This window comes from Panthera uncia, chromosome D4, assembly GCF_023721935.1.
Source record: "Panthera uncia isolate 11264 chromosome D4, Puncia_PCG_1.0, whole genome shotgun sequence".
NCBI lineage: Eukaryota > Metazoa > Chordata > Mammalia > Carnivora > Felidae > Panthera > Panthera uncia.
This window is the reverse complement of record NC_064807.1, coordinates 87,852,051-87,872,421: the sequence shown is the minus strand read 5'-3', so window position 1 is coordinate 87,872,421 and position 20,371 is coordinate 87,852,051. Positions and strand designations below refer to the sequence as shown.

General features: G+C 48.1%; 1 protein-coding gene across 1 annotated transcript; it reads right to left on the bottom strand.

Annotated features, from left to right (window-relative positions):
* Nucleotides 1-2,405: 2,405 nt before the first annotated feature.
* Nucleotides 2,406-20,359, bottom strand: GTF3C4 (general transcription factor IIIC subunit 4). Its single transcript, XM_049638202.1, has 5 exons — nucleotides 19,384-20,359; nucleotides 10,761-12,578; nucleotides 7,361-7,491; nucleotides 5,303-5,391; nucleotides 2,406-3,298 (listed from the first exon to the last, which is right to left on the bottom strand). The coding sequence occupies exons 1-5, from the start codon at nucleotides 19,738-19,740 to the stop codon at nucleotides 3,234-3,236; spliced, it is 2,460 nt and encodes an 819-aa protein (XP_049494159.1). The 5' UTR covers nucleotides 19,741-20,359; the 3' UTR covers nucleotides 2,406-3,233.
* Nucleotides 20,360-20,371: the final 12 nt, after the last annotated feature.

Genomic DNA, 20,371 nt, shown 5'->3' with positions numbered 1-20,371 from the left:
ACCAAGCTAACAACTAACACTGTTAGCCTTAGAAAGAAGTCACCGTGTGATGCCGTCTCTTCTGGGAAGGGAGACCTACCGTGTGATTTAATTTGTACAGATTTTACCACTGATCTGTCGTTCTTTCAAGCGTGAAATCTGCTAGCTCTGGACGTGTCCTAAAGCTGAGAAAACCAGAGGAAGGGAAATCAAGAGGAAGGACAGGCAAGAGAGAGGAATCAGGAACAAGAAGGCTCTGGACCTGGACCGGTGGCGTGAATTCCTGCGGTAAAGTCACTAAACTCGGAAGCGGTTTGACTGTTGCAAGCAGAGCAGGTGTTCCGTAAAACTCCCCGTGACAAGCACCAATAACCACCAACTTCTTCTGCTTCTTAGCTGATAGTGTTGTAGTTACAACGGAACATATTTCAATATTCCATTACTACCCTTTAACGTTCCATTCACCCGATTAACCCGTGACACTCGCTAACAGGTCCAACCCGCACGTTTCAACATTAACGTTCCCAAAAACTTCTTAGAGGCAGAAAAATGTCACACTCAACCACACGCTTCGCCGGTGGTTCTAATAAGTCCTGACACTGAAAAATAATTGGTAGTTCTGGCAGATATAATAGTAGGCAGAGGCTGCGTGAAGTCTGGGTGGTGGACACACGAGGATCTCAGAATGAATCTCGAGCATAACAAGCTATCAATTTCTAATCTAGAGTAACGGGGACAAATTAACCCCGGGCGGAAAGAGCGCGATCCAGGTGTGGCTATCAGACTCCCGAATGCAACGTGTTGTAGCTGGAAAGGCCTAACTGCACACAGTCTTTGCCCCCGTGCTCCCAAGCAGCGCGACACCGTGGCTTCTACCGTTTCTGCCGCTTCTGAAACGGTTGTTACAGTGACAGCCGAGAGAAACTCAAAATCCACTAACCAGATCAGGCAGATGTGAGGAAGCACGGAGGGCACGACAAGTTTAAGCCGCGAGAGACAACGAGCCGGAAGACTCCAGGGGTCACCGCTGCGTTCCCAGGGTCCCACTGCCCGGCGCTCTGTCATCAGGGGCTCTGACTCTTTGTGAAGTCGGAAGCGGACTGCGTTTGTGATGCTGCCACGAGCTCACACCAGCCTCCGTGGCTGAGGGGGTGGGTGTGGAAGAGGGGGAGACCGCCCAGCTCCACGCAGAAACGCGGGCCGAGCAGGGGTCGGGGTGGGCTTCAGAATCTGAAGGATGCCCCCAGGCCTAGTCGCGCGCAGAGACAAGCCAGGTTCTAGCCCAACAGTTGCCATGCTTATTCCTACGTAGACACACAAAATAATTTGGGAGACCCTTCTAGTTAACTCCCAAGAGTTAAATTCCCCCCAAACGTACAACTGTTTTAAATGAAAACTTAATGTAAGTTTTAAAAGGCAGCAGCACAGAAGTCCCCAGTCGGAACAAATTGAACACTGACCCTGGTTGGAACCAAAAATATGCGAAACTAAGCATCCCAGGGTTATGAAAACTGCAATAATTCCTTGACATGATCTCAATCTTTACCCTCCTATTTGCGGTCACGTCAAACAGCTACAGGCACAAACGACCACAGCCACACCGCCTTCTGAGCTGTGTCACCCACCCACGACCTTAATGCCGCCTGATTCTTTCCTGAAAATCAACTTAACATGCCGGACACTGGCATCTGGATCAACACTACTCTTGAAGTCACCAAGAGGAGAAAGATAAGAAGACTCCAGAAAATACAGATTTGAACACAGGAGACAAAGCTAGAACAGGAAACAAAAGACATTTCAAAGCAGACTGGAAGCGTCTCTGGAGGGCTCTTGGCTCTCAACATGCGAGCGGAGGGGCAAGAATGCAGTGGCGTGGGGGGCGTCCGGGGGCATCTCGTCCAAACAGCAAGTGTTTCTGAAGCGAGGACAAGATGTCTTTCTCTGAGCAATCACAAGAAAGGCAGGAATAAATGTCAGGATAAAGGCCAGACAGCATGTGACAGAAGTGACAATTTCACATTTTGTATTTCCTATCCAACTTTCCGGAAATACGCACCATTTCGAGCTGTGGGCATCGCAGTCCTGTCGATTAGCACCAATCCCTAGGACACTTATTCTGTAATCTGGCAACACTGTAATTCCTGAATGTCCATCTTTAGTTTTAAATTTTAAGGCCAATTAATGTCTAACATCTCCTCTTAACAGCCCAGAGGAAAATACCAGTATTACAAATACCAAGGACCTTTATACTGAGAAGAAATTCCCAGGCTCCCCTCAACTGAGCCGCACACACCTGTGGCACCAGAGCACGTCTGGGCTGCCCACTGCTTTCTGGAAGTTTCCTGGAAGTCTTTAGATGGACTGCACGTTCTCATACTGGATATCAATGAAATGTCTGGACATGTCAACATTAAAAACACTCCAAGTTTTAAGGAGAAAATATTCTTTTTCTTCTATGTACAAAAATCTCACGTAGGCTGTGACAGTCAGTCTGAAGCAGAGAGGTGTCACGGGCGAACGGGAATACCAGATGTCCTTTACATATTAAGGACAAAGGGAGCTAACATGGGAGCTCACTAAAAATGAGTCACAATTATTAACTTAGGAGAATCACCTGACCTTTTGACACATTAAAGCCAACTTTAGTCTTGGCTTCAACCTCTTAAAAATCCAGTTCTATGAGAATGGTTTCAATATGCACGAGAAACAGGAATCCTCGGGATACAGATCTGTGGCTGTTCGTTTGGAACAAAGCATCAGGACCCTGTGCTGTTTCCGACACTTCTAACGTGTGCCGGAAAACCGCGTACCATGCACCACGCGCTTAGGCTCTCTGGAGCAGGAGCTCGGCACCGAGGCAAGCGTTAAGCCCAACTTGGTCCAGCGAGGCCCTTACCCCGACTCTCTACAAGAGATCGTTCTGTTCCCAGAGATGATAGGGCATTCTTGTTGTTCAAACTGCTTCAGTCAAAACACTTGAAAAGTAAGTGTTCCTCACTGGGTGAGGAGGCGGGGGGCTAATGTTCATCTCAGAATGACTTAAAATCTCTGCATTCAGTTGTTTTAAAGAAATCCCTTAGTCCCCGGAGACAGAGACCGTGCTTCAGAAATGAGTTCCCAGGGCCCCATCTACACTCCTGGAGAGAGCCTCGCCACCCGAAGGCCGGGATCAGCCAGCGCGTCCTACGTCTTCAAGCCAGAGGGCATTTTCTGTAACAGAGTACGTGCCCTTCCCATCTTCCCACCGCTGACGTTCAGAAGACGGGAGAATCGCAGAAAGGGCAAGGGCTTTGCAGTAACCTCTTAATCCAGTCAGGATCTGCAAAGGAAGACAAGTGGCGTTGAGTGTCGGCTTCGGAGCGGGTGGGCCGAGGCCTGGCCGGACAGCGTGAACGCACAAGAGGCCTGGTCCCGGCCCTGCGCCCTCAGAGCACCTCGCGCCAACATCCTACACCAGCTGGACTAGATCTGTGCCTCCCAAAGCTAAGTGTGCGATGACATTTTCATCCCTCTATGACGGAACAGGAAGAGAAGGGTAACGAATGAATGATTCATACAGCTAAACTTACTCAGTTCAAGGACGGGACTGTACTTTGTTCTGGGAACATAGCCTTAGTACACTGTTAATGCTAAATTTTTTCAATGTTTATTTATCTTTGAGAGAGAGAGAGAGAGAGAGAGAGAGAGAGAGAGAGAGAGCGCGCGCGCACAAGTGAGGGAGGGGCAGAGAGAGAGGGAGACACAGAATCTGAAGCAGGTTCCAGGCTCTGAGACATCAGCACAGAGCCCGACGCGGGGCTCGAACCCACGAACCGCGAGATCATGACCTGAGCTGAAGTCGGACACTTAAATGACTGAGCCGCCCAGATGCCCCTAAGATATCCTTTTATAAAATTACAGTAATGGTATTTTTTTTTAACTTATTACTTGGAAAAAAGCATGACCACACTGGCTCAACACCGTCTCCCCCTTTAAAAACTCCCCTAATCTGTAAGTGCTTTATTGTACGACTGCTCTCCAGACCCACAGATTCTCGTTCTTCCTCAAGCTGTATGTAGCTCAACTCAAGGTCAATTTGGCAGGTGTATTTGTTTCTTTGATTTGTCTCAATCTTTTCCCGATTTCCTGTCTAAACATACCAATTCTCAACTGCAGTGAGTGTTTAAAGTTCCCTCCAATTTGTTTCAAAATAACGCAGTAAGAGGAGGAAAGCGAATGGGGGACTACAGATGAAAGAACAAAAAGCCACGAGCTGGGGTGCCTGGGGGGCTCAGTCGGTTAAGCGTCCCACTCTTGATTTGGGTTCAGGTCGTGATCTCCCAGTCTGTGAGATCGAGCCCCGCATCGGGCTCTGTGCCGACAGTGTGGAGCCTCGCTTGGGATCCTCCCTCTCTGCACCTCCCTCGCTCACACTTTCTCTGTCTCAAAATAAATAAACATCAAAAAAAAAAAAAAAAAAAAAGGCACAAGCTGACAATTTCTGAATGATGGCTACATGAGGATTTATTATACTCTCTACTTTTGTATGTGGCTACATTTTCCATAGTTGTTCCATAGTAACAACTTAAAAAGAACACAAGCTGCCAGCACACCAACTTCTCAGAATGAGACGTTAGCCAGTTCGGAGTAAAAATCAAGAAAAAGGGCATAGTTTTGTGGAGAATGTTTTGTTTTAGTTCATCGAGACCACAAATTTCCCCCAAACATGTAGATAGTTATATACGCTTATGTCTAGTTAGCCTTTTTGGTTAGAGTGCGATGTGACGTGAATGAGCTTTGGGTCACGAATCTGACGTTCATGTGACTATTTAAGTCACTAATTCCTTGCCCGCTTCTATGATCTTACTTCCAACTCATCATCTCAGAAATGTGGGCTTTGTCACTGGGCCCATCAGGAAAGAGAATACAGGCTAACCAGGAAAATCCCGTCATGGCTTTTAGAAGAATGAGTCCAAGCACATACCGAATATTCTGGCTTAGCAATGCTGTCTTCGTATACCTCATCATTTGTAGAATCTCCACCCAAATATAACCTACACGTGCCACCTAACACAAGCTCTGACGTTTTTCTGAATGAATAATTTGTTTGCAGTAACGGAACAGCAAACTGCAGCCCTACTCACACACCAACATGCAGTAACTATATCTTTCCACGTGACATATTCCAGTTATCATTTTTTCATTAGCTGTGGTTTCACGATAATACTGCAAAGAGCAGAATGAGCCTGCTGACTGACGGTCCCTAGTGGCCTAAGATGCTGCAGGGCGGAGCCTGACCCGAGCTGAGTCAGTGCCACCCTCCCAAGGCTGGGCAAGCACTCACCTTCTGGAGCTGGGTGGCGGGCGATGCTGTCATGGAGCAAACACCTTCTGTAGATCAGACTCTGGCAGGACTGGTAGGTTAAGAAGCACCTGAGAGAACACAGACTGGATCGTCAGGAGCAACTCGCCACACAGTTCCCGTAAAACCATCCGCTAACCAAGTAAAGCACGTAAACGGTGCTCACGCGCATGGCCACAAGGTAGCCCTCTGCACACCTGCGCTGCCCCACCCTTAGGGAGGGTCCCCGCTCAGGGGCAGGTTGCTGAGCCAAGACATACAAAGCTTCCAGTCCAGTCGCTGCCACTTCTTGTTGGCCATTTGCGTCACTGGGAAAGAGTTTACTCTGTCCATACCTGTCCATATTTTGAATTTCTGACATGTTAAAAAAGACGATCAGGTATCATATGGCAAATTATTCTCGTATGTGATTTTGAAGATTAGATCTAAGCACTGTGTTTAAGGATGTGACAGTACAATGGGGAAAACCTGAAAGGTACAGAAGACAAAGTTAATGGTGCAGACAGACGGGACGTGAAGAGACGTCCCCAGGTTCGGCCCTGTCCTGTGACCACTCGCTAGACACCCATCGGGACCAGGCTACAAAGGGCAGGCGGAACGGGTACCTACCAAGGACCAGGCATTGTTCTAGGAACAGCTGTGGACACAAAATTCCCCGTCCTCATGGAGCTTTGTATCCCAGACGAGAGGGAGAAGCAAACGGTAAACGTCTATGAAGAGGCGGTGACTGCTAGGGAGGACGACAAGGCAAGGAAGAGCGACAGGAAAACCAGGAGGCAGGGGACGCCAGCAGGGGTTACGGTTCCAGGTAGCGTGGCCAGGAAAAAGGCCTACCCGAGAAAGGAAGGCCTGAGGAAGCCACGCGGACACCGGTCAGAAGAGCATTGCCAGGCAGCGAGAATGGCCGTGCAGACATCCCGGAGGAGGAGGGGTGCCTTGTGTGCCTGAGGAGCACTGAGGCCAGTGGGCTGGAGCGAAGCAAGCGAGGCGGAGAAGCACAGGAGAGGAGGTCAGAGAGGGGATGGGGGCCAGGCTGTGCAGTCTTGGTCACTAAAGGGGTTTTGGGGTTTACTCATCCCAAATGGGCAGCCTCTGGAGAGTTCTGAGCGGACAGAGGGGTGACATGAAGGGATGAAGTCTCAGTGGGATCACAATCATGGCCACACTGACGACAGACCAGAGGCCGTGGGAGGAGGCGGGGACACCTGCTGGGAGATAACTATGTCACCCTGGCAAGGGAGGATGGTGTCTTCACCAGGACTGGGGAGGCGGAGGCAGTGAGAACAGGCTGGATGCAAACTGGAAACGCCTGTTAAACATCCAAACACAGACACTGCACAGGTGGTCGGACACGAAAGTCTGGCTTTCGGGGGAGAGATTCAGGCTAAAGCTCTCTCCGTTTAAGTCACCCGCGGACAGGCGGTGTGTGACCGCCGGGGAAGTGCTGACAAAGGAGAAGCAGGTCCAGGATGGATCTCCAGGGGACGAAGCAGAATCAGCAAAGACAGTAAGAATGAAGCGTCAGAGGCCGGAAGGAAACCAGGGAGGATGGTGTCCAGGAAGCCGGGAGACGCGGGCGCTTCAAGGAGCAGGCCGGGGAGTGACGCCCGGGGTCGAACGCGGCTCACGGGTCTGTCGGATTTGAGCACGCCAAGATGCCCTCTTCCAGTGAGAGCAGGAAGACTTCCACCTTTCAGCATAAAGTCAGACCCAAACGAGTGCACGACCTCTTTTATATTCCACTAACTTTAACAGATACTACTTTTGTAATACTTTACAATTTTAATGCTCCTTCAAAGGAAAACCGTATCGCCAAAATAAAGAAAGCCCTCTGTACGTCAGGCGGTAAAAACATGGTCTTTAGAGAGCGTCTGGCCTTAGTAAGACCGATGAAAAAAGTCTATGCCTGGTTTTTTGGTAGTGGCTTTTCTCCAACCGAGTGGCAGGGGCGACATGTTTTAGACACACACTTTACCGCGCTCGGTGCGGCACAAACCTGGAAGAGGTGCACAAAGCAGGGGCTGGCTTACAATGGCTTACCGGAGCCAGATGTGGCCATTGGAGCAGACTGCCTGTTTGCGATCTGTGAATGGCAAGATCTCTTTACACAAACTACAGTGCTCAGGGAAGGTCTGTTTGTTCATCTTCTTTGAGATGTGTCCAATCAGCACCTAATGAGACAAAGCAGTCGGCAATGTTTAGTGGGGTGAGTGTAAGACTTGTCAAAGAAAAAGCCTACTGACCCAGTGGAGGAAGGAAAACATATGCCGTATGGACGGGAGATCGGCATTTCCACGCAGGCCGCTCATGGTGTCTGAACGTGACAAAGCCAAGCCTTCTCCACGTGCTGACTAGCTGAGTAAACTAAATTCATTGAGGGACCCTCGGGTAACAGGGTGAACGCTAGCCACTAAAGAAAAAACTGTTCCGAAAATCAAAATCTTACCACTTGCCTTGTTTTAGCAGCTTCTGAAACCAGGAATTCAGAGTTCTGTTAGAAGACAAAGTATTTAGCTATTCTTTATAATGACTTAAGAAGGGAAAGCATAAAGTCTACGGGTGAAGTATTCTGTGAAATGCTAACTTTGTAAGATTGTACAAACGTCCGTTCTTTTAAGACAGGCTTACAACGTATAAGCAGGATTAAAAAAGAATCATTTCCCTTTCTGATAGCCCCAAGACCCATGACCAATCTGATCTAGCAGCCTGCCATCTGTGAACCACTGGGCCCCCCGTGGAGAGGTTGACAGCACAGGCTCTAGAGCTGGTCCCTATTTCGGCTTTTCTCTGCTTCCTTAGGATCACAGCACAAGAAAAATCAAAGTCTAAAAAAAGGTATCTACTTCATTACTTTGTTGAAAAAAAGCCTTCAGTGGCTACATCTTTTGCAGGCATGGATACAACGAGCCTTTAGAACTTCCTCGTCTTACTAGGAGATAAGGTCCTTCAAGCTTTTTAATCCATTTACACTTAAGTTCTGGCAGAAGAACTCACATTCAGCCACTCGCTAAAATTAGCTCACTGAAGTTCTGAAGGGTATCTTAACAGCTCCAAAGGGTGTCTGACCTACTCAGTACGTAATTTACAAATCTAAAGCCCGTTACCTTTTGGCTTTCTAGGTTTTTCAGCCTTAAGAATTCTAATTTATGGTCCCTTATGCAGCGACAACCACCCCCCCCTTCTTTTCCGGACAGGTCAAACACGCTGACGGTGGTATGACAAAACCTACTCCGGACTCCTTCAGGAGAGACGCACTCCAGTTGTACACAAGGAAGAAGTGCTTCCACGTTTGTCCTCACTAGCCTTGATTGTGCAAGCCCAACTGTATTAGTGTAACTCCTACATTCCCAATGGGGGAGATACTGTTCCTTCCAAGGGGCAAATACTTATTCTTGGGAGGAAAAGAATTCTTACCCTTTTTATGCATAAAGCACATTGATGTATATAATCTATATCACAAACATACGCACAATGTAGCTGTAGTATTAGTAGGTTACAGGCAAGAACAATTAGGGGGAAAAATACCTAAAAATGCTGGGGGTGGCGGGTGGCAGTGATAGTCTTAACTACACCAACATATCAGGCTGAGGATCTCAGAAACAATTTGTAATTACTAGATCAATGCGCTAGGTTTGAAAAGGTTCGTTTCACGTATATAGTGGGATTTTTTTAAAGACATGAAATGTAGTGTTTAATTTTTTTTAATGCTTATTTACTCTTGACAGAGAGAGAAACAGAGCTGGAGCAGCGGAGGGGCAGAGAGAGAGGGAGACACAGAATCCAAAGCAGGCTCCAGGCTCTGAGCTGTCAGCACAGAGCCCGACGCGGGGCTTGAACTCACGAACCGCGAGATCATGACCTGAGCCGAAGTCGGACGCTCAACCGACTGAGCCCCCCGGGTGCCCTGAAATGCAGCGTTTCTAATCAAAACTCAGTTTTACCGATAACAGAGATGCTATCTTCCCTCCTTTCCCCTGGCTCTGTTGGAAACACGTGACTATGCCAGTAGTTTCCTGTGCTCATTGCCCACCTGGACAATTACCTAAACTATGACCACCAACTTCCACCACGTACTTCCTAAAATGTTTTGTTAATCTTTCACCGACTCTTGTAACACTCCTGCTAGGTCCAGAAAACTTCCTCGCAATTCGCAATTGGGAGCACAATGGAATACTTTTTAAGAGCGGACTTTCGGAGATGAAAAATCAGTTACATGAACAGTACATTGTAACTACTCTTGAGATTTTACTGTAGATATCCTAGGCGTAATAATTTCGGTGGATATGCACACTTTCCAACAAGAAAATGCAGCAAGTAATTTGTGAGTGGTTTAACATTAGGCATGAAGATACCTGAATTTACTACCTTCGATTTTATTTTATTTAAGTTTATTTATTTATTTCGAGAGAAACCGTGCACGCAAGGGGCGCAGAGGGAGAGAGAAGATCCCAGGCAGGCTCCGTGCTGATGCGGGGTGTGAACTCACTAACCGTGAGATCGTGACCTGAGCTGACATCAAGAGTCAGGTGCTTAACTGACTGAGCCACCCGGGTGCCCCTATTGCCTTCAATTTTAAGACTCTGGGCAGTGAGAAGAAGTGTCAGTCTAAAGAGTAAAAAGGAGCGCGGGCTTTTGTAGTTCTGAATACGTTAGTATAAAGTATATTCCTTGAAACAAAAGTTCTTCAGGATTTTAGCAGCTATTACTTCACAAAGAAAGGTTCCCTGATGTCAGGGTAACAATGAAGTACACAAAGTCAAAGGGTTTCTTCTCTGCAGGAATTCCCAGAACCATCAAAAGGATAAGGTACACTGGGAGCCTCTAAGTGGAGGACAGAACGTAACCCTATCGTTCTATCAGGGAACTTGAATTCTGTGGAATACGTTTCGGATAAGGCTCTAAGATGCTTCTAAACCAACATACAGATTAAGCCCAGTTTTTGTAAAAGTAAACATTACGAGTAATAATTTGCTTACTTGACATGCCCTTCTTGACTACATCAAAAGGCCTCGTCAAGTCTTCCCAAATGTGCGCAGTCCCTGTGCGGCCACCGCCGCCCCGTCTCCCAACCCCAGAACCTTCTGCAAACAGGGAGGGAAGCAAGCAGGGGGTCACATTTGCCCTGCTGTCACTGCCCAGTCACATACGACTCGCTAAACGAAGGCTCCTCCGGCTCATCCACAGCCGGGGGATCTCAGCCCGCAAACCTTGCTTATCCATCAGGCTGCGGTGGGAGGAAGCATCGAAATGTTTTTTGCACGATTTGCAAATGTCCTCTGCATTAATCCACGTTTCCTATTTATTCTCCTGCACCTCACGCCAATCAACTCCTTACAAAATATCGAAGTCAAAGTTGGGTTAGGAATTGGTTTAGGCCACTTCTCCCTCATGCAGAAAGTAGACCTCTTACCGTTCTCGTGCTTCCGCTAGAAACACCTACCCGTGCCGTGCGGTCATCGTACTCCTCGTCAGACATCAGAAAGTTGCAGAGGCCCCTGGTGGGGATGCTCGTGTTCTCTGTGATCCAGGTGTGCAGGTACACTTCTCCTAAGACCCGCTTCATGTGCTCCCTGGTCAAGTGCATTTCCACGCCTTCGATCTTCCCTTGGATCTCCAGGAGCTTCTCTTCCATCGGCTCCCGGCCCCCGGCGTCTCCAGGGGTCAGTGAGTCGTCGATGGGGTCCTCGGGATCGCCCTCTCTGCTCCTCTCCTGAAGGCCCTGCCTACTGGCCTGTCTGGAAGTGCCTTCCTCTTGTTCCTCCTCGGCATTGCCCATCCCAGGGGAGTCAACGAGTAAGATTTTGGAGTCCTCGTGGGACGGTTTCCATAATGCTTCTGAAGGGGTTTTCTGCATCGACTGATACAAAATCCTCAGGAGGAACAGTTTGAAACGCCAAAAATACGTGGCCCCACTGCTTTCGATCTTTTTTTCCAAAGCTTCTTGTAAAAACTGCGGGATGTGTTTATCTTTTAAAATCTTCCAGCGAACCAGATCTATTAAATCAACCTGCTTGAAGAGATTCTGAACGGAAGACTCCAGGAGCTGAGCAGCTGCCTCTTCAAAGGTTTTGAGAGTTACGAACTGGACCTGGTAGTTTTTGTTAACGGGGTGGAGGCCGTTGACCATGCCCTCGGTCGTAATGACGGCCAGGTACGCGCCGCAGGGGCTCACCGCTATCCCGTGCGTCCTCACGGAGCCAAACACATCCGAGAGTTTAATTAGCTGGTGTTCAAACTTTAACGCCACATCTGTGAAAATGGGAATCAGCTGCCTCACCTTCCCGTCACTGGAACAAGTGTACACCGTCCCGTTCTGCTTGTCCGCAGTCATGGAGACGATCGGCAGCGAGTGAAGGCCTGTGACGTGGGAATTGTGAACATTGAGGCCTGCTTTGGAGATCAGAAGAAGACACCAAAACACGTAGGATCCTCTTGCTGCCACCACCAAGCTACAACTACACTTCTGGTAAGGGTGATAGAGCGGGACACATTTAATGCTGTGCACTGGCAACTGGTCCATCTCTTTCCACAAGACAACAGGCTGCCTTAGAGTGAAATAGCCTTTAACTGCTTTGAGATTGACGGGCAGGATTTTTACGGGTCCGAAAGCGCTCCCCACGATAAGGCCGCTCATTTTCCGATTATTGTGCTCATATTCCCACCAAAACAAAACACTAGGAGAGTTGATTCCGGACTCGATCGTGTTGCACGATGAGATGGATTCCTTCCCTACGAAGGGCAGCTGAAACTGCCACACGGCAATGTCACCGTTCTCAAAGAGGACCGCCAGGAGCACGCTGCCTACGTCCCGGCACTCGTTGTTATGCTTGACCTGCTGAGTGGTGCAGATGCCCGACCACTCCATCCTGACCGGAGTCTGCATGCTGTGTCTCCTCTGAAACTCCGCGAAGTCCCCGAGATTCCCTTCCGGAGCCTCATTTTTAGAGAGCCTGTAACTGGTCTCGTAGAGACGTTCTCCATAAATCTCTGTCAGGTCGACCAGCTGGACCCACTGGAGTCTGTTGAGGTTAGCCTGGATGGTCAGGCGATTGTCCATGGTCAGTGCCGCCAAGAGGCACCTGCCATTTGCATCACAGCCCATGGGGGACCAGCTAGTATATTTGAATCCCCTCATCGGCGGCAAAGCCTTCCCCTCAGGGTTGAACACCCTATCCAACATGAAAGTCTGGCTGACTGTGGGGTCTTTCGAGGTGGCAAACTTCTCCTTACACTCAGCAACTTCTGCTTTAGAGCCAACCTGAAAGTAAGAGATATAAAAACTATCAGATAAATATTTCACTCTAAGAGGAATATATTTACATTACTTAGGGTACTGAGTGATTCATCAGCGTCGACTAGGTCACGTTCGCATATACAGAAGTTTGTATCGATTCTCTTAATTTTGAAAGACATACGTTTAAAAGATCAAGTGCGTGTCTGAAAGTGAGTACTTACTCAAGAAATAAAGATTTTTGTTTTAAGAGTCAGAATAAATGTTGCCATGATTCATAGCCTGGCTCCCACATTCTTTTTAGAAGTGCCATAAATAATGGCCATAACAGCAACGTACTTGATCTTTAAAGCATTTAGAGCACGCAGCTGAACTACTCACAAAACCATAAACACGTTACATATTCATGAAAACACATACCCATATACGTCTTTGATACAATTGGATATTTGGGTTTTTACAATTTTTTTGTGATACAAACGCCAGCTTTAGGTTCTATCTAAAATTTCATCCAGAAACTATGCCGAAAGCCAACTCCAACTGCTACATCCACTGTTTCTATAGAATAATGTCCACTCTGGTTAGACTACTTGCCATTCCTTGAATATTCCGTCCTCTGCCTCCCTTGGCCCCTTCTCTGGAATGCTGTTTTCCTATCTAAATCCCATCCATCCCACCAGATCTAATTCTCTCTCTGAAGCCTTCTGAGATCATTCTGGCTTTCACCCATCACTCCCTTCTCCGAGTTTGTGACATATATCAGTGGTGCTATTTATTTAGTGCTTAGCTGTTTGACTACAAGTTCTTAACAGAGATTTTAAAGGGACATTAAAGACAAAGGAAGAGATAAATGACCAAAAGAGAGTGGTTCAGAGCCAGGAAGGCTAGAACAAAACAAAGCAGGAGTCAACTGAACTGTGCTTTCTGTGGATATGTGAGGCAGGAAGAGGAAAGGACTTGACCCCACTGTCTTCAGGGAAATGGATCCAGAGAAAGAAAGAAGAATCTTTCAGATTTAGTGACAATCTCCTTTTACCTAGAGGCTGATCTTCAAATTGGAAAGGGTAGTTATTAGATGATTACAAAGGAATTCAAGCCTAAGACATACATAGACCTAATAAAAGTCACTTTAAATGTGTTTAAGTCCCCAAACCCAGAGGAATTACACTCCAGGACACAGGAAAAACTTGGAAGATGTTGCACTCCAAACCACTAACTAGTCCTCGGTCAAGTTTGAACTGGGAACATGTCAGAAAACCAGAGTGCAATTAACAGTTTTAAAGTATCACCTAAACAGTAAATGGGTAACAATCACAGACCATTCAGTCCGCTGGGGAATAAAATTCTTCAATTACTAACAAATAAAAGGTTTGTGTAGACAGAAGGGATCATTAGAAACCAGCACTGGATAACCAGAAAAATCTAATCTTATTTTCTGTCGAAACTGCTACATGACACAATAAATAAGCATAGAAAGGTAGATACCACGTTGTCCACCAAATGAATTAGACGACTAACTTTTCCTAAAGTGTGTTACTAACAACACCACCCCCTAAACTGTCCCTTGAAGTACGGCTGTGTGGCCAAGTCCTGGGAACGCTGTTTGCTACACAGCATCTCACTCTGAAGAGTCTCAGGAGCACGTTAGATGCCTTGGCCAAGGAGCTACTGAGAGCCTTACCTAGAGTTTTTGTTTTGTTTTTAAAAATTTTTTTTAATGTTTATTTATTTTTGAGACAGAGAGAGAGAGAGAGAGAGAAAGAGACAGACAGAGCTCGAGAGGGGAAAGGCCAGAGAGAGAGGGAGACACAGAATCGGAAGCAGGCTCCAGGCTCCGAGCTGTCAGCACAGAGCCCGATGCGGGGCTTGAACTCACGGATGGTGAGATCATGACCTGAGCCGAAGTCGGACGCTTAACCGACTGAGCCACCTGGGCACCCCATTGTTTTATTTTTTTTTAAACAACACAACTTTTTTTGGGTGATGTCCTCCTTTATTATCCTAAAGAATACTCTGGAATCATGATTTAGAAAGGCGTTTAAGGTAGCCTCTTGGATACATTTATGAACATGCTGGAGAAATGCAGACTGGAAACTCCAATTAAACGGAAGTGTAGCTGGCTAGCCTGTTGATAAAATAATGCTAGCCAGAGCCCAGAGCTTTGTATGGGTAAATAAAATTTGAAATATGGCAGAATGAAGCACAACATAACGATTGAAAAATCTGTGCTATGAGGCCAAGACTACCTGGGTTCAAATCCTGGCTCTATCACATAGCTTTGTGACCTTGCACAAATTGCTTAAAACTTCTGGCCCTAATTTTCTCATTTATAAACAGAGAACAATAATACGAGTCTCACAGAGTTAGGAAGTACAAATAAAGATGTAAAGCGCCTTTTTTTTTTTTTTTTGGGGGGGTGATCAAGAGTCTCTACTGACTGGGGCAACGGGCGGCACAGTTAATCCTGACTCATGATCTCACAGTTGTGGGTATGGAATCTCTGTAAGATTCTCTCCCTCCCTCTCTCTGAATCAGTCAATCAATCAAAAGAATCTCTACTGACTGAGCCAATCAGATGCCCATAAAGCATCTACTAACAAATGCTCAATAAATGTTAGCTATGATGACGACAAATACTCTCTCAGGATTAAGTGTTAATGAGACCTAATAAAAGGGTGCAAAATGCAGATATAAAGTTGTCCACCAAATGAAGGGAAGAGGTAAAGTCATTCACAAACCTTGTAATACTGTAAGCGAAGCAATAACTGTTAGAATAGGTAGATTTGCTACAAATAAAAGCTACTAAAGAACTAAAAGTAAACTTAGCAGCAGAGGATGAAATCAAAGCAACTCTTGGTCCCACTCACTGTAGGAAGAACTCTTGAGAGGAGAGAGAGCAGCCTGGTTCTCAACCAATGGAGAAAGCCCATGCGGTTTCGTGTGTATGAGTTTGAATGAGTACGCTGTCCCTCCGAGGAAGTCTCCAACTCACAAAACCAGCCATCAAATGAAAACATGCAGCCAGATGCTCAAGGAACACACACCACAGAGAGGAGCCCAGCTCCCAGAGGACCACACCCAGCCAATCATTTAATTATACCATCCTGTTCCCAGCTGGCCACTATTACTGCTACTAGCTAATTCCTTTGTAAGTACCTAATGAATAGAAATTCACTTGAAGTTACTCAACAGGAAGCTTCTTGAAGGCAAGAATAGGATCCCAAAGACAGTCAATAGTTACTTAATGTGGAGTTAATACTTTCTCATACTCCTAACGATTCATACAGAATAAAATTAGTTATACAAACATTAGAATTTGCAATTGTATCCAACTAGATGATGATTCACTAACTCAGCAGTCTAATGGGAAGAGAAATTGCAAATCGTTCTTTTTGTAAAGTTTATCTTGAGAGACAGAGACAGCAAGAGTGGGGGAAGGGGAGAGAGAGGGAGGGAGGGAGGGAGGGAGAGGGAGAGGGAGAGGGAGAGAAAGAGAATCCCAAGCAAGCTCCACGCTGTCAGCACAGAGCCTGACAGGAGGCTCAAACCTATGAAACTACAAGATCGTGAAAAACAAAGGTTGGACGCTTAACCAACTGATCCACCCAGGCAGCCCGCAAATTATTCTTAAATCCCAGTTCTATTTTTTCAGATCATTCACTTCTAGCATTTTCCTTTATATCATACAACCTCGGTGCCCAGGACAGTAACTTGCAAATAACAGGTAGTATTTGAACTATTATATAACTGCATATGTTCCTGAAAGAAATTCATAATCTAAATAAAGGGTCATAGAGCAAAAGGTCCAGAGTAGCTCAGCATCTAGCCTTGTAGCAGTGCCATACCTTAAACTGATTCAGGCTGCAGACTGGCCCACCTTTTGAATCAGAGCAAAGGCAAGCTGGACTCCACTGAGCAATTTAAATTTTTTTTTAATGTTTATTTTTGAGACAGACAGAGCATGACTGGGGGAGAGTCAGAGAGAGGGAGACACAGAATCCAAAGCAGGCTCCAGGCTCTGAGCTGTCAGCACAGAGCCCGACGTGGGGCTTGAACTCACGGACCGTGAGATCATGACCTGAGCCCAAGTCGGCCGCTGAACCGACTGAGCCACCCAGGCGCCCCAGCACTGAGCAATTTAAATCCTTAGGCACTGCCAGTGGGTAGAGCCATCAAAGTACTGATACCAACTTCTTTAGAATCCTACCATCATACCCCAGGGATTTACCCTACAGAAGCCTCTTTCAGAATTTCAGGGACAACTCAGCATTCATTCACCAAATGGTCGTAGTCTAATAAGACTGCTGACGGATGGTTTGTGTGATGTGCATTCCAAAGAACAGTACAGGAGGAGAAGACGCCACTAATTAACTTTGGACAACCCATCAATTACAAGAGGAACACAAAAGATTTGCTCTTACTTGTTAGACAGTTGTGCAACCAACGAGAGTCTAATTTTTATCAGAATATTCTGGATATCTTCATGTCCATAGCTACAGCATTAATCCAGACCTGTATTCCTTCATACCTGTATGACTGCATTTATTACTTTAAGTACAGCATGTCGGGACCTGTACTAAGTGATTGTATGTGTGTGTGCATATATGTGTATCCACATATACATACGTACATAGATGTATTTAATTTAATCTGCCAAAAAATCTAAACAACACAGGTTTTAGCAACCCCCTTGTTGAGAGTGTCCTATCTTGCTCTTTTGTACCAAAGCCCAATCTCTTCACCTCTATTTTATACTGACCCCAACAATAATTTTCTGCATTCTGGGCCCACCAGATTCATATTCCTGAACCATCCCAGGTCAGTCCATGTTTATGAAACCGTTACAGCCCTTCGGGCTTCTTAGAGTGAAGCCAACTTCTTCAGACCGTCAAACTTCCCTAATGGGCTTCACCTCAATTTCCCTCCCTAGGAGAGCTCGGTAGACCCACCATTACTTACACAAACAATTAAGTACATGCACGACTTAATTATGTGTGAACATGGACAGCTCATTCTGTTGTTTGGAGGCCCCTCTCCCATGTTCCTCTTTTGAACCAAATCCTACGTTCTTTCAGGACTGCTTCAGACTCACCAGCAGATAACACTCCCTGATGTACATGCCTCCCTATTTCTTCCAGTCTTTAAATTCTCTCTGCTAAAGTATTCAATCTGTGTCACGCTGGACACACACACTTAAGGTTTTCTCTAGTTCATGTGCACATGAACATCCTTAGAAACAGTAGGGATGTACCTTTTAAAGCCCCTTTCTTCTGCCTCCCTCCCTGTTTCTCAATTTCACAGTAGTACCAGGGTCTACCTGATTTGTTTACACTCGAACTAATTTGTTCGTATCTTCTCCAAGATCTTACAGAGTTTAGTCATCCCAGTTTACCAATGATCTAACTCGATGACATGTTGTTTGCTTAAAACTTTCAAGTACACTAAAAAAAAAAAAAAAAAGGGGGTGTGGGCTCCCTGCACCCTACACACAGTGACTGATTCATATTTAAAATTGGTGGTGCAGGGGCGCCTGGGTGGCTCAGTCGGTTGAGCGTCCGACTTCGGCTCAGGTCATGATCTCGCAGTCTGTGAGCTCGAGCCCCGCATCGGGCTCCGTGCTGACAGCTCGGAGCCCGGAGCCTGCTTCGGATTCTGTGTCTCCCTCTTTCTCTGTGCCCCTCCCCTGCTCATGCTCTGTCTCTCTGTCTCAAAAATAAATAAAACATTAAAAAAGTGTTTTTAATTGGTGGTGCAGAGAAAGCTTCCAAACCCTGTATGCGAAAGTCACATAAATACATTCTCTGGGCATAGACACAGATCTTTACAGTGCGTATCACTCTCTGTAGTGCCTGTTCACAACTTGCCAAAGAACGTAAGCTCCATGAAGGCAGGGACCTTGTTTTGTACACAGCGTTATTTCCAGAACCTAGATAGCACTAGGCCAATACATGGTGCTATTCAAACATCTGCTGAATGAGGGAATACACGTTTTATAGACCACATCTAGGCATAAAGATCTATAAAGGAAACAAGGCAAGTTTTTGTACTTGAAACCACTAATGAACGATAAGACTTCCTATTCGGGGAATAAAAAACAAAAACAAAAACAAAAACAAATTGGAAAACAGTGATCTCCCAACAGTAAAACTAGGAACCCGAAAGTTCTGCAGGCAAACTTAGTTGGTATGAAGCTGAAAGCACTAAATCTACAGAGACCTTGAAGTTTAAGAACTGCATTTACTTCCAGAGGCTTTTCATGCTACATCCCAAAGATGTTCAGCTGCAAAAAAAACCGAAAGCGCTCAGCGGCTCAAGGTGAGAAGGACCATCCATAGAAAAAGTCGGCTAAGACAGCCGAGACCCTGAAAAGGACCAAATTTTCTTCAGAGCTGAAGAGGCACCAGAGGAGGGCACGTCACCGTAAACAAAGCGAGCGGAGGGCCTCGGGGGAGTCGATTCCAGACAATGGGAGCAACTGTGGAGGCAAGGTCTGGGGTTGGGTCAAAGGGGGTGGAGTCTCAGAAAGCACCAGAGAGTAATCAGCGCCAGCAGTGGGGCAGACGCAGGGCCGCAGGCAGGACCTGGCTCGGAGGAGAGCTCCCGGGATAGGAGAGTGTGTGTCGGAAGGGGGTGGGCGATCTGGAAAGCCGGGAGCAAACGGCCGCGAGGTTTTTTGTTTGTTTTCCAAAAAACGGCGACCCCGGCCACTCTGGACGCGACGAGGGGAATCCCCGGAATAGGCGCAGGCCGAGATTCCCCCAGGGACCCGTAACGCGGCAGCGGGAGCGCGGCAGGAGGAGACCCCGGGGCTGGGGCCCAGGGGGTGACTTACTTTGAGGAGGCAGCTGTTGAGAGGGGCGGGCACCGAGGTGCGATGGATAACCAGGTCCTGGCCCGGGTTGTGCACGTCGCAGATGAGCTCCAGCACAGCGATGCTGCGGGCCGTGGACACGGACACGCGGTGGTCCTCGGACCAGGCCAGCGGCTCCAAGCCGCTCACCGCATACTGCAGCTTCACGGCCGGCTCCCGCCGAGTCACCAGGAAGCGGAACGCGGCACTGGGCCCGGGGGCCGCGTCTGCAGCCGGCTCCTTCCCGCCCGCCTCGCCGCCCCCCTCGCCCTCCTCCTCCTCGGGCGGCGCAGGCCCGTCGGCCGCGAGCCCCACCCGGGCCTTGTCAGCCGAGCTCATCTCCCCTCAAGTGCAGAGGCCGGATCCCGGGGCGCGCCAACCTCGCGCCGCCGTCCCGTTGCCGCCTCTTGCGCCGCCGCCGCCGCCGCCGCCGCCGCCGCCGCCGCGGGCCCCCAGCGCCCTCCGCAGCGGCTTTCTCCCCTCAGGCCCAGAGCGCCGCCGAGCCAGGAAGGACCCCGCCGTTGCTAGGCGACCCAGCCCTGCCAGGTGGCCAAGGCGCTGCCTGTCTGGAAAGCGCGCCTCCTCGGCGGGCCGGACCGAGAAGCGCCCGGACTCGGCCGCAGTGGCCGAAGGGCAGGGAGCCTCGAGGGCAGCCGAGCCCCAGGCCCCTGTGGAGGCCTCCTGCACCACTGAAGTGCTGAGGGAGCGGTAGCGCGGCGGCAAACGAAGGAAACGTTGGCAAGATGGCACACGGCCTCCGGTCTCTCAGAGACGCTCAAAGAACTTCACAAGCGCGAACGCCAGAGTGTTCGGTGGCATCGCCCGCCACGGGCCGAGCCGCGAGGGACTCCCCGCGCAGCGGCCGCCGCGGCACCCGGAAGGGACGCGGCCGCAGGAGCCGGCGGGGCAGCTGCGCGGGGTCCTCGCGCGCCGCCCACGTGGGCCCGGGCCGAGCCCGGTTCTCCCGGTC

What these genes read in the sequence shown, in the direction of transcription:
- GTF3C4 (XM_049638202.1), bottom strand. Translation starts at nt 19,740, where the DNA reads ATGAGCTCGGCTGACAAGGCCCGGGTGGGGCTCGCGGCCGACGGGCCT. An exon ending in TCAACAGCTGCCTCCTCAAA is followed by an intron (nt 12,579 to 19,383) that starts GTAAGTCACCCC and finishes TCTTACTTTCAG; the next exon opens with GTTGGCTCTAAAGCAGAAGT. An exon ending in AATGGCCACATCTGGCTCCG is followed by an intron (nt 5,392 to 7,360) that starts GTAAGCCATTGT and finishes GTGTTCTCTCAG; the next exon opens with GTGCTTCTTAACCTACCAGT.